Here is a 14,637-nt window from a genome sequence, read left to right as displayed (position 1 = left end):
ATGTTTGTCAATATCCTCCAAATTATCTCTCTTCTTCTTTTCTCTTATAGCATAATCTAAACTTTAGTACTTTTGAGATTGTCACTCATGATTTCCTAATTAAAATACTTTTTTTTTCAAGATAAGGTTTCTCTATGTGTAGCCTCTGCTGTTCTGGAACTCGCTCTGTAGAAGACAGCAATCCACCTGCCTCTGTCTCCTGAGTACTAGGATTAAAGGTGTGGGCCACCACAGCCCAGTCCTATTTAAAATACTTAGTGGATGTTTAAACTTCAAGTATGGTGATTCATGCCTATAATCCTAGCCCTTTGGGATGCTGAGGCAAAGAGATCACTCCAAGACCAGCTCTATATAACAAGTTTTAGGCCAGGCAAGGTCACGTAGTGAGACCCCCATCTCAAAAGATCAAAAATAGTTTCTTAAAATCAGGATACTAGCTAAAAAGCAAAGGATATTGTGCCTATAGTTCATGATCCTAGAGAAACTAAATAACAAAGTAAACCCTAAGAGAAAAAAATGGACCCACCTGAAAATGGGAAATAGATAAGATCGTCTGACAAAATTGGGAATATGGGGGTGGGGGAGAAGGGAGGGCAGAAGGGAAAGGGGAGGGTAGAGGAGAACCTGAGGGAATAGGATACTTGACATGGGGGAAGGACAGAGATGAGAGCAAGGAAAGAGATATTTTGATTAAGGGAGCTATTATGACGCTAGCAAGAACCCTGGCACTAGAGAAATTCCCAGGAATTCACAAGGATACCCCAGATAAGACCCTAAGCAATAGAGATGGTGCCCAAATTGGCCTTGCTCTGTAGTCAGACTGATGAATATCTTAAATATCACCATAGAACCTTCATCCAGGAACTGATGGAAACAGGCAGAGACCTACAGCAGAGCACTGGGCTGAGCTCCCAAAGTCCAGGTGAAGAGTGGAAGAAGTGAGAATATGAGCAAAAGGTCAAGACCCTGATGAGGACAACCACTGAAACAGTCTGCCTGAGCTAATGGGAGCTCACAAACTCCAGCCAGACAGGTAAAGAACCGGCATAGGTCCAAGCATTGGTCTAAACTAGTTCATCTGAATGTGGGTGACAGTTGTATGGCTGGGGCAGATTGCAGGGCCACTGGAAGTGGCATCAGGATTTACCCCTACTGCTTGTATTGACCTTTTAGAAACCTATTCTTTTTGGATGGATACCTTGCTCAGCCTAGATATAGTAGGGAGCGCCTTGGACCTTCCCCAAAGCAATGTGTCTTATCCTCTCTGAGGAGTGGATGAGGGTGGGGTAGGGGGGTAGGTGGAGATGGGAGGAGGGGAGAGAGTGGGAACTGGAATTGGTATGTAAAATGAGAAAAGATAGCTTGTTTTCTTTTTATAAAAAATAAAAGAATTTTTAAAAATTCAGTAAATACAAAAATTATTTTTAAAAAATAAATCAATAAATATGCTTCGTATTTTCCTCTGGGTAGCATTCTGCTGCTTATTTAATAAAAGAATGTTACCATAAGTGGAACATTGTGGGAGGCCAGAGAAGAGAAACACGTGGAAATGATTAGTCCCTGGCTGCAGGAAACTTGCAAGGGAAGACAAAAGATAAATAATTAACCACTACAGGAATGAGTTTGGACTTTAGTCTAATAGGCACTGAAAATTGCTAGAGCTTTTTCTGGAGAAGGAAAAGACCTGTGCCAGGCTTCAGGACAATAGTATTGGCTGTTGCGGAAATGTGATGGTTGGACCAGAAGAGAGAGGTACTTGAATCAAGAGACCAGTAAGGAAGGTGATTGAAGTAATCCCATCAGGTGATAATGAAAACACAAACATAAAAGGGGAAATGGGAACAGTCGGTAGGAGGTGGATGTGATTGAGCTTGGGAGACCATGTCAATGAGATAGCATTACAGAGATGAAAGAATAAATGAGAATTACATTTGTAATTCAAATCATGGACTACTTTTGGTTGTCATAGGAAAATAAAGAGAGTTTTTGGAAAGTGTTGATGACTTTAGATTTCAGAGCTATTGATGTGCATTTGCCTTGAGAACAGCCATAAGACAAGATCCAGTAAGTTACTGGAGATTTTCAATTTAATTTCAGAGATGTCAGAACAACTATTACATCATTTTTCTTATTTCAGAGAAGTCATGTTAGAAAACCAGCTAACTATAACAGAATACAGACTGAGAAGCAAAATATAGAAGCTGAGAAAAGCCATGTGTAGTATGTGCCTTCTTCCTGAGCTCTCTTTACTTCTTTCTTTTCTGAACATTCCAAGTACAGTTAACAACCCAATTCAGTAAATCCAACATAACAGGATAATTCATGGTTGATGGGTTGTTATCGTATTATCTTTTTTTTTTTTTTTTTTGCTGCTCTTCAGGCATAAATTCACCATTTATGAGCTTGAACTCAAAATCTATATTGCCAAATCTGGTCTTCAGGGAATGCACAAGAACTTCTTGGTAGGGATTTCCATTTATCATATTAAGCACCTAGATTCTCTAGAGACACATTAACTCCGAAGCTGACTGCAGGGAATGATGGTGCGATTATTCATAATGCTTCCAGGTGCCTTGGTAATAGCCTCAATTAATACTTTCTTTATATAACAGCTAATAATACCAAGTTCCCCACATCTCAGAGACCAGTAAAGTGAGAAAATGTTTATTTAAATCCTGACTTTTGTGCCCTTTTGTTTAGAATTAGAGATGCTATAATTCCTCTGGGCCTGAGAAGAGAACGCATGACAGCACCTAAGGATAAGCAACAAATTTAAAGTCCTCAGAAGAGCACTGCCTATTTTTGACCAATAAAAGATATTTTCTAATATCCTTTGGATAAAAAATATTAAATGAAAAAACTATTTTATTTTATACATTGTCTTGTAAAGCCTAGGCTCGCATGGAACTCATAGACTTTCTCCCTGGCCCTCTTGTGTACTGGTGTTGTGCTACCACCACCTTAGGTACTTATTTTAAATAAGAAAAAAATTAAATTACCTTTCTAGAAAAGCCATGAGCCTTCAATATAGTCTTTCTTTCTTCCCCTCTTTCCTTCCTTTTCGCTGAATACATTTACCTATGTATACTACTGCTCAGGATCACCGTCTACTCCTGGACACTTCTAGTCCACTATTCCTGTTTGAAGTCAGTTTTCAACAACTTCCCCTTGACAAAAGGTTAGTCAGAATCAAAGTACTAGAAGGGTATAAACAGATCACCATAGTATGCCTTCTAACCCAAGAAAATAAATTCTTTTTAATCTTACATTACAATTTGCATTTCATTATAACTACAGGTCCCAAATTGGAAATAATCCAAATAGCCATCATCAGGTGGATGGATAAATAATCTATGCTATATCCATTGCATGGCACATTACACAGAAATAAAAAGGCATGGGCTATTAATACATTCGTTGACTGGGAAGGCTCAAAATAATTATGCTGAGCACAAGAAGTAAAACAAAAAGTGTAAACACAATACGACTCCTTTTATATTGACCCTGTAGGAAAGGAGTTAGTAATTCTATGACAAGAACCAGATGACTCATTGTCTAGAGAGGAAGGCATCGAGTTTAAGGGACACAAGGTCATGTGAGAATGTGCCTCCTATTTTGATTTTGGTAGAAGCTCCACTGTTGTATTCATTTTCCAAAATTCAAATCATACACTTGAAGTTGACTAATTTATTACTGTGTTGACTAACATTTTATCTGAAAAATTACTCTGTCATTTCTGCTACTGACATCATTCAAATAGGGTGACTGAATTGTGACACATGTTGCTTACCTGTGAGCTACCTGTCATAGACCTGTGAAGTTTAGAATATTTTAAATTGAGATGCTGATAGAATATGCAGACACCAGGCAGTGTCTCAAACTGTACTACTAATTAAATTTGTCAATATAAGTTACACATTTAGAAAAAAATCCGTCTCCACCTCTTTTCCTTCCTTCCTTCTTTGTCCCTTCCCATTTTTTTTGTGAGGAAAACATTTATTGACATCAGTAAACTATGCACCCTCATTCAGATGCTCATTCATTCAGATTGGACAAACAAAGACAAGTGCAGAGAGAGTCTCTCAGATGTTTCCAATCATGTTAGTATGCAAAGTTTGAGAAACTGAATAGAAATTTACAGCTATCTGTCTGGAATATTAAATTATGTTCACTTTCTCTCTCTTTTTTTTAATGGAGGTAATGAATCAAATGGACTTAACAGACATCTATAGAAAATTTCACCCAAATAGGAAAGAATATACCTTCTTCTCTGCAGCTCATGGAACCTTCTCGAAAATTGACCACATACTTGGTAACAAAGCAAACTTCCACAGTTACAAAAAAATATTCGTAACCTCATATATATATATATATATATATATATATATATATATATATATATAAATAAAGCTTTCCACGATAGAAAGTGATCACATGATCACAGGACAGACTCTTCATGTCTACCTTTAGGCTGGTTGGTGGGAGGGTAACAAATAGAGAAGGAATGCAAAGAGATTTGGGCAAGGTAGATAGAAAAGCCTATAAGTTAATATATAACGTTTTCTGGCTGTTTCTCCCCAAATTCGTCATTGAATGAAAAATGAAGAACAGGGAACCACTTTGCATAGCAAAGCAGAACGATCCTGTCTTTGGAAATACAGCACAGAAGGACTTGGGGGAATCATCTAGTGTAACTCATTTATGTCACAGCACTTTCAGTACAATCTCCCTCTCGTTCTCTCCTGTTGTCTGGATGAGTTATAAGCATTCCAGATTTGGAACATTTGTTGCTGGTAAGGTGTTCCTACTAGCTAGGAACACTGAGAACAGACTGGGTTTTAGAATATTAAATGATAATCATACATATTTTGCTGAATCCAGTGGTTACCTGAACACTTACCACTTAGTAATATAAAGCAATTCAATTTAAGTCAACTATAATTCATAGAAGCCAACATATTTTGCATATAGGTCTGTAAAGGAATTCTCTCACTACATAGTGCCTTCAAGACAGGAATGTAGGAGTGAGCGTTCTGTCTTAATATAATGACCCCTCCTGCCAAGCATCTTTCTAGCTATCCTGTACTTTGCCCTGGAGACCATTCTGTAGTCAGCCCCAAGATACTGCCTTCAAACATTTTCTCATGCCCTGCACCATCATGAGCTATATCATCCCAAGGCATCTGTATAAAGCTGACAATGTTCCCCTGCATCTATCTCCCTGGTTCACCATTACTAGGTTTTCAGCATCCGTCTTTCACAAATAGCCCTGAACAAATGCTGCACTTCTTTGGGAGCTACTTGGTAATTCGACACTACATTCTGCTTCAAATCTGCCCCCAAGCCTTGTGACTATCTTCTGACACAGCTGGAGTTTCCTTGGCCACCACTATGACATTGGCTTTGACTGAGCATGCTTTTCTCAGGAGACAAAGCCAGGGAAGCTTCAGCTCATGAAGACCTCAAGATTAAGCCAAAGACAGCTTCAGTCCATCAAAGGTATAAGGTTATCTGGAAACAGGATGATCACATGGAGGAGGAAAGAAGTGCTTGTGGAGAATCACGAGCAGGTTGAGAATGTGCCAGGCACATGATCCACTGCGCACCCTGATCACTGCCCAATGTCTAGCAAGTGCTGAACTCTACTGATGTACCATGTTTGGAAGAATGCAAAAAAACCCTGCTGATTTTATTAACGCTCTGGAGGAAGCCTGTTTGGGTGCAATACATTCTACACCATTTTCAACACTCAAGTCTATGCTCAGGCTCTGTCCATTATTACAACCTAAGCCATCACCAGATAATAATTGGGTTGTTTCTTTCCCAGCTAATAGTTATGAAGAGTAGTAACATAGTGAAACTATTGAAGAGCAATTGTTTCCTAAAAAGTTAATCATTTTTTAAAATAATATACAAAGAAGGTGCCTAAGAAACCAGAAATAACATTTTTTTGCCATTTTTTTTCTCTGGTACCAGACAGAATGAGACTCCTTATATGTGATGAGTCCAGGAATACAAAGAATGTGGTCTTCAAATATAGACCTTCTCAAAGGGCAGTGATGGACTCATATTCTCCACATCCCCAGGAAGAGCCAGAGCTATCAAATAGCAGCAGCTACTCTCGAGTGACATTTGCTTTCCGAGTGGAATTTCTCAGGAGGGGATTTCACTTTGGTGCTGAGACTAAACAGCATGCACACCTGGCTAATAGGGGCAACGTGTCCAAATACTTAGCCAAGCCCACTTGAAATGCTCCAGCTCACTAAGGCCAACTCAACTATGATTCCAAAATGTCCATAGAGTAAACATTTTTAAGTCCTTTAACCTCTGTCCTCAAAGCCACCCAGTCCTTGTATAATTGAAAGAAAGAAAATATATTTGAGAGAAACTGGGGCTGGGGGGGGGAGAGTATGGAAGGAGACAAAAGACCGGGAAATCTCTGCATGAATTACCATACCTGGTTTTCCCATCCTCTTAACTAGTGGTCCTCCTACCCACTACTTACCTCTGCGCAGCCACAGTTGCAGCAGCATCCAGAGCAAAATGTCTCATCACATTCTCTTCCAAGTATTTCTGCTCCCATTTTGTCATATCTGCTTCCAGGGCAAGAATTCTCTCCTCCTTTTCACGAAGGAGCTCCATCAGTGCAGCAGCATTGTATTCTGAAGCATTGGCGGGCTGCGAGTTCCCCTGGCGCTGTGGAGGGAGACAGCAGGACCCTTTGAATTAGTGAAACAACAACCACAGTGTCCAACGTCCATTTGAACATCATTTATGATTTACTTATTTATATCTCTTTACTTAATAGTGAAGACTTTCTAAGATAAGATCTCACTCTGTAGCCTTGGCTGGCCTTAAACTCAGGAACCCCCTGACAAAGTTCTCCTACCAAATCCAATTTTAAGACCTTTTATTTTATAAGGACAAGTTTACCTAAGGTATTTTGTTCGTCTGTCTACCTGTTTGCATAGTGGTAGAGATCTAACTTAGATTTACACATACCAGGCAAGCACTCTATCATGCAGCCTTCTCTCCGGGCCTCAAACAACCTGAGGTTCCTCTTTCTGTGCTATGAGCACTGGTAAGGTGTTCCATCACTAAGTTAATCCCAACCTCGAGCTTGAATACTGATTCAAAACAAGGAAGGAGAATTTAGATCTCCACAGGACATGGACTTGCAATATGAACCTCCCTTGATCAGAAAAGGAATCTACCTTATCAATTGCCATGTTGTTAAGAAATTAGATTAATGAACTAAAAACAACATAAGAAATTAGATTAATGAAATAAAAACAGCAACCTTCACTTGACAATAAAGTGCAAGGGAAATGAAAAAAAATTAAACCTATGATTTGATTCTAAAACTGTTCCTAATTTATGAGATCTTTGGTGAGTTGTGCAACATTTTATGGGAAGAGGGGGGTCTTGATTTTTTTCCTCCTCTAAATCAATAAGTAGTATGACCAGAAGATGTCTAAAGAGCACTTCCAGCTAGACATGGTAGTGCAAACCTGCACAGACTGGGCTGTACGCCAGCTGGGATGACATGAGACCTGGTCTCAAACTAAAACAAAACAGAAGATCTGCCCACGATCCAAAACCATCCAAGGATCTAGGTATGTAGCTATCTCACTTCCTGTAGGGTCTCTTGTTCTGGTTCAAGTGAAAAGTCAAAGGTGTAAGATACTATGATGGATTTTGCTGGCAGAGGAAGCTAAGGAAATAGGTAGCTTTGTGTTTATCCTGGCAAAGCCTTCTACAGTAACACGGGGAGATGGTGAAAATGTAAAGATGAGAAAGCATTTAAATGCCATTAGTGTTTTTGCCAAACACCAAGTAAAATTAATTAATTAATTAATTAATTAATTAATTAACACTCAGGAATAATGGCATTTCTTTTCTTCCTTTCCTTCATCCTATACCTGGTAAGAAAGACTTGGGAATAAATGGAATTTATGAGCCTCAAGGAGTAAAGAAGTAAACCATATTTCCAGGGCTAAGGTACCTAAACACAAGAATTCTAAGTCCCCTCCCCACACCCTGGAGTTACATAAGCAGTAACAATTGCTGGAGAGAAAAAAAAGTAGTGATTAGCAGAGCAGCCAGAAATGGGCAGGGATCTTTAGCGATTCAGCTGTAGTGAGTCATCACCCACACTGGGGCAAGCTTTCTAGCTGCACTGGAGTCATCTGTACTTCTGTAAGTAGCCCCTCGCCAGTATTTCTGTAAGTAACCCTAATAAACATCATGGTTTAGGAAGACAGACTGGGGCAGAATCATTCCACTGATTTATCATCTAGGGCCATCCCCAGGAAGTCGCACGGTACCTGCTGGATTCTCAGGGATTCCAGTTCCCTCTCCAAACGGGTCCGGAGTCGGTGCTCCAGCTGCTCGCGTTTCTCACAGGCTGCCTGGAGCTGCACTAGGGCCTGCTGCATCTTCTCCACCTTATCGACGTACACTTGCTTCTTTTTCAGCTGGAAATGCAGGGTGGCAGATTTGCAAATGGAAAGAAAAGATGGCAACATAGTCAGTTACGAAACCCCCAAATCCAGCCTTTTTCTGAAATTTCCTCCTATTTCAAAAAGAACAAACCATGAGATGAACCCTTGGAATACGCAGCTGGTTGCCATGTATATCTTGTACAAATAATGGGAAGGAAGAGAGGAGCCTCTCTTGAACCCTTCCTCCTTCCAAAAAGGCTTGTCTTCCCCCAGGCTATGCCCCTCAAAACAATACCTTAGACATCAAAATCGTCAGTTCCCCACTTCTGGTTGCCCTCACCTTTGCTCTTTACTATAAATGAGGATGTCTGAGGCAAAGTATGTTTCATTTTAGTTCTCAAACTTAATAAATGCTAAAAGGGTGAGAGGAGAAAAAAGAACAATGTTCAGTTTTTCCTGGTAAAGAAGCCTACCTCTTTGTCTTTACATTGCTTATTTGTGTGTTGCGGGGGGAGGATGGAGAGAGGGAGAGATTGAGAAGAGAGACACATGTTCACGCATATATATATGGTCACATGCCCACATGCCTCAGTGGGTACATAGAAGTCAGGAGACAACTTGTGAGCCTAGATTTTCTCTCTCCTTCCACCATTTGGTTTCCAGGTATCAAACTGAGGTTGTCAGGTTTGGTGGCAATCCCTTTACCTACTGAGACTTTTCACCAGCCCATAGCCCTTTAAAATACTGTCTCCTTTCTTATAATGGGGATGTAGAAAGGGGCTACTAAAGATATAAAGAAGCCAGAAAAGTCTTTCTGTAAAACAGCCCTAGTTATGATCCAAAATAACCCATTGGTTTGCTTGGAAAACTGCTGCTTCTCTAATTGGTTATGCCATGTGATGGTACAAATGCCTTTTGGTTTCAGGACCAGCAGTGTCTCACATATTTGTTAATTAAAAAACAACAAATGATTTGGGACTTATTTCCCGTGTTGAAGTTGATTACTGTACACTTTTTACTTTTATTCTGGAACCAAGGATCCCTAAATACTCAAATGAATCAACCTATATCTCAGTGAATGATTGAGTAAGTCATGATTCTCCAGATTTGCAAGTCTAATATACCAAAGAAAAAGTTGAGATAACTGGAAATAAGAATGTGAGTTCTCTGTGCCCGTTTAACTTGCGATCCAAATCCTGGCTCGGCAGCAACGAGGGAGGAAGTGATTAGAAAGCCTTAAATGAGATAGTCATACTATCTCATCCAAGAGAACTGGGAAATGGGCAGGCAGTCTTAGCAGTTTGCTTGCAAAAGAACAGACTCTGCTTCTCACAACACCTGTCCAGCATCAGCCAATCCTAGGAGACCAACTTGTAGCCTCTTTCTAAAACAGAAATCCTCCCAAGTGAGGGACAGCTGCCATTACCATTCCCTTCGAGGATAATCTTCACCCCTAAGATTAAGAGTTAAAGTATTATTGCTAACCTGTACTAAAAAACTAAACCCCGTCATTTGACTGTGGGTAATTCCTAAGCCTCAAGTGACTTCAGTAGGTAGCTGCAATATAACAAGTTGCTCATTGTACCAACATTGTCCACATGGCTTGATGAAGCCAACAGGACCCATCAGGACTTCTCGGTGCCAAAACCAGTTATCTCTTTCACGGCAATCAGTCTCCATCACAATTCTGCTCTGCTGAAGAAACAATATTTGTTTCAAATCGTCCCCTTTCCGTGTTCGAATTCCTGAGCTTTTTCTGTGGGGCAGGAAACCCATCTTCTATCTTCCTGACTCCAGACCTATGCATCTCCTTTGGCCACGAGAAGGCAAAACTTGGTAAACCGTTTCAGTGTTTTATTGACATTTCCTTCCAAGACAGGCCTCATTCAATCTAGCACTGCATGCAACCCAACAGAGGCAGATTTAAGTCTAGATGTTTTGCTATTTAAGATCATTTCCTAGGATATAAAATAAACAAAGAAGTCTTCATATCCTGCCTCTCAATATGCTTAAACGTTTCTTTTTGGACTAGCACGAGCAAGACATTTGGGGCAGGGAAGCCTCTGCCTTGCTATTTGCTAGGCATTCAGTACTGAAGGGGGGGGATCATTTTTTATCCTTCACCTTTGGGGTTCCATAATGTTCCTGAGCTATTTAGAGTTGAATGTATTATTTGTGAATCATGCTGAAAATCCTAAGGGAGCAGTTCTATGCTAATGTAGAGAATGTGAACTATAATTACGAAGGCTTACAGCAGTTATACTTAAAGGCAATTAAACATAGACAGCATGCCGTTCTTGCCTTGATAGTGAAATACAGCAATGTGAGCTCTGAAAACTGAAAAGCAAGCAACCCAGCATCACACCAATCTCCCTATGCCCTGCCTTTCTCAAAAAGGAAAAGTAAATATCCTATGAAAAGCACTCCCAGAAAGAGGAGTCACTAAGCCAACCCCCTGAATGAGAAAACCAACGTGGGATGAGGATGTTCTCTGAGTTTAGTGAAAACAGGCATATAGTTTAGACCAATTCTGCAGAGCAAGTTAAGAAAAATAAAGACCATTATTGCTGTCATACCTCTCTTTCTCCCTGTCAAGGGAAGATTATAGCAAACATCATAAACACCACAAGCACCTGGGAAGCACTTAACCCCCAGGTATGTCACAATGGAAAGTGACAATTCTTGAATGCTGCCCATGCAGGGCTTTATTAATGTAATTTACTAACTCAGCCATCTTCTAAGTTACATACTCCACATTTTGTAGCTCATCTCTAAGTACCACAGTCCATGCGCTTTACCTTCATTACTATCCTAGATTTTATATATCTTACTTTTACCTTCATCATAGTGACGTCCTTTGTCTTCTCTGCCTCTCTCTTACAGTTATCTATGCTGTTAAGCTCCTCAAATATTAGATTACTAATTGCAACAGTAGACCCCCCCCAATTTTATCTTTCAAGGCCATTGGAAATATTGCTGCTTCTTTCTTATGTAAAGAACATACAGGTAGTAGCAATCTAATGTCCTAAGTTCTCATAATGCCTGAGTCCCTATCCTGACATTCTCATTTAAGATCTCTGCAACTTAAGGAAAAGGTGCTTAAATCTCTCTGACCTTCAGTTTTGATTTCTCCCAAGCCTTGATTACTCATTAGTCAATAATATAGATTCAGCAATAATGTAGCCTGTTCCTTTATCAGGATCAAATGAGATAACATGGAAAGTGCTTGGAAGAGCATCTGCTATAAAACATCCTTGGTGTTTTGTTTTGTTGTGTTTTCCTTCTTTAGGGAAGAAAGTCATTACCAAGTCAGACAGGTTCTAATGGTCTCAGTTGTGAATGTTCATCACAAAAACCTTAATGTGCTTCTCATTGTCTTAGTGACCGACTCAGAGGATAACATCATTTAATAAAAAATAATCAGATAAATACTAGGCTTCAAATAGTTTATGCAAAGAAGGAACTAAGTGTAAATGTATAGAGCAAAACTGTTTATTGAAGATACAATTAGAAGGAATCATTGAGTATCTACAATAACAATATTTCCTTGAAAATGCTATTGTTTGCGGGGAGAGGGCTTCTACTTTATGACAAAGAAATACGTTGCCTCTAACAAAGACCCTTAAATGAAGAAACAAAAGACCTTGTCTCCTCTTTCTCCCCATCCAATTTCCCATCATATATCCACATGAAAACCTCTACTTGACAGCACAGTGAAAGATAAAGGAACACAGAGGCAATGAGGAGACTTCAGTTCTAGTCCTCAGTTGGCTAAGAATGACAACTTCCCCATTCTCTGCCTCAGAGTCTCGGTTTGTTAGCAAACAAATGCGGAGGGGAAGTTCAGGAACCAGTAAAGCAAAATGGCCACTACTATGCCAGGCCACAAAGTGTTGACAGCTGCCTTCCAGCCATTATGACCGAGTATAAACAGTTGCAACCATCCCTACAATGGCCTCAAAAAAATCAAAACTGTTTAGTGCCAGCATGGTATTTTAGAGACAAAAACAAAACAAAAAACCAAAAATCAAAACTCATCAATCTCTCAAGGTTCTCAAAACTTCAAACTGTATTCCAGAGTTCTAATGTTTTGTGGAGACACTTAGGGGGTCACTCCTATGGATTGGTTGAATCACCTATCTCCTCTATGGTATATGTGTGTTTTAGAATTCTATACAAAACAGAGCTCTGTCTGTCTGTATTCATCTCTTCTTATTTCTGATGTTTCTCTGAGAGAAATGGCTGTCCACCTTACACCACTCGTTTGTTTGTCTGAGACAAGAGTTTTTCTAAACTGCCCAAGCTGACCTCAAACTTAAGATCCTCCTGCCAGAATGCTAGGATCACAAGTATACCCTACTACACCTACCATGATGTCTATCTTTCTATAAAACAGTTACAGATACATCATTGTTACATAACAATACTTCTGCTTCTCATATACCCTTTGGTCTTTCACCCCAAACTGGTTTCACTGCTTAGGAATTCCTTCTCCCACAAAGTTTTAAGAAGTTATAAATAAAAAACCACTAAACTAGACAGATAATGAATTTATGATGATCTCTACAGGTCTTTAAACTCCATAGTTCATAAACCTAGGAGTTCACTTTTCAGATTCAACAATGAGCCATATCTAAGAGTGTTAAATAAAATAAGGTCTTAAATAGGGCCCCAGAATAGTGTCTAGTCATAACTATGGGGGATAAGAACTAAGAACATGCTGGGTGTGTGTGTGTGTGTGTGTGTGTGTGTGTTTATGGCGGATCACAAAAAATGTACACTTCTCATAGAATCCTAGATGATTTATTTTTGATGTCTTCAGTGTTCAAGGAAATGATGAGTTTCCAAATCCACAAGAGTGGCTCGGGTCTTCATGTGGAAAATGAGTTTTCAAAACCACAGATTAGTCATTCTGAGTTTCTAATCAAGCCCTGTACCCATGAGTTCCCAGAAGAAGCCAAGTAAATCCATCATTTCAACCTAAATCCCTCTGGTTATCCAGTGAATAGAAGAAATCATTCCATCCATTTAAGTTTTCTTAGTAAGCACTAGTTCCCAAAACTTGTCAAAGATATTTCCCTTCCTTTACTTTCCTCTAGCCCATATTCTCTCAATTTGTCTCCTTAACCCATTATTTCCCCCTGCCTTCATCTTTGGTCCACCTTATCCTCAGCCCATCCATTTTTGTCTCTCTATGAATGCTTCTTAACTATTTATTTGTTTGGCTAAGTCACCATAAGGGTATCAAGTCATCCCTATTCAGGACACATTTTCAAAGGAGAATCTTATCCAAGTATCATGATGCAGGCCTACCTGTAATCCCTACACTTCAAAGACTGAGGATAGATGAACAAGTGTTCAAGACCAACCTTGACTATATGAGTCTCTCTCTCTCTCTCTCTCTCTCTCTCTCTCTCTCTCTCTCTCTCTTTCTCTTCCTCTCTCTCCCCCCTCTACCTCTCTGTCACACACACACACACACACACACACACACACACACACGCACAGACACATAAAGGGAATCATTAAAAATTATAAGAAATAGGAGAAAGAACAGCAGAAAAGAACTTTGATAACAAACAAGGAATCAATCATCTTTTCCACTGCACTTCTGTAAGAATTTGAACCCATTCCCAAGAATTTGCCAGATCCCATAACCTCTTCTGACTCAGGAAAATATGATCCCTACAAATGAATACCACGTGACAGCATTACTTCCCTCCTTCCAACAACTGTGGGTGTCTTTCAAACTGATTTTTTAAAGATAGCTATATACAAAATTAGATTTAGAGCACCCCAAGCTAATCACTTGCCTCAGGCCTTCAAAGGGAAGTTTTTTAATCCATCATTTTCTCATTGCTTTACAGGAAGACAAGAAGCAAGTCTAGTGGAACTGGCGATTTCCCTAGATTTCTCTCTAACTGTCCTACCTTATCTGTGTTTCAATATTATCATCAAGGCTCCCAGAGAATAGAAAATATACCTTTTGTTGTTATTTATTTTCTTTTTCTCTTGTTACTCGGGTTCAAACCCAGGCCATGTGCGTGCCAGGCATGTGCTCCACTATTGAGTCACATTAATAGCTATGTGTAGAGTGAACAAATTATTATACTAGCAGAGAGAACACTGACATAGGCAGGCACTTATCTTCTCAAGGACACTAGGGCTGATGCAGAACTAAATTAAGTGCCTT

At 39.6% G+C, this 14,637-nt stretch overlaps 1 protein-coding gene across 2 annotated transcripts in view; it reads right to left on the bottom strand.

The window, feature by feature from the left end:
* The window catches only part of Amot (angiomotin), a 62,555-nt gene that overhangs the window by 9,133 nt on the left and 38,785 nt on the right, over positions 1-14,637 (bottom strand). For both annotated transcript variants that reach the window (XM_026789960.1, XM_005368512.3), the window contains 2 exons: positions 8,328-8,477; positions 6,506-6,696 (listed from right to left, as the gene is read on the bottom strand). In XM_026789960.1, the coding sequence (XP_026645761.1) occupies positions 6,506-6,696; positions 8,328-8,477 (341 nt within the window). The remainder of the gene's footprint in view (positions 1-6,505; positions 6,697-8,327; positions 8,478-14,637) is intronic.

Source organism: Microtus ochrogaster, unplaced genomic scaffold (genome assembly GCF_000317375.1).
Source record: "Microtus ochrogaster isolate Prairie Vole_2 unplaced genomic scaffold, MicOch1.0 UNK34, whole genome shotgun sequence".
Taxonomy (NCBI): Eukaryota; Metazoa; Chordata; class Mammalia; order Rodentia; family Cricetidae; genus Microtus; species Microtus ochrogaster.
Note: the sequence above shows the minus strand (reverse complement) of the source record. Positions and strands in the feature narration are given on the sequence as shown.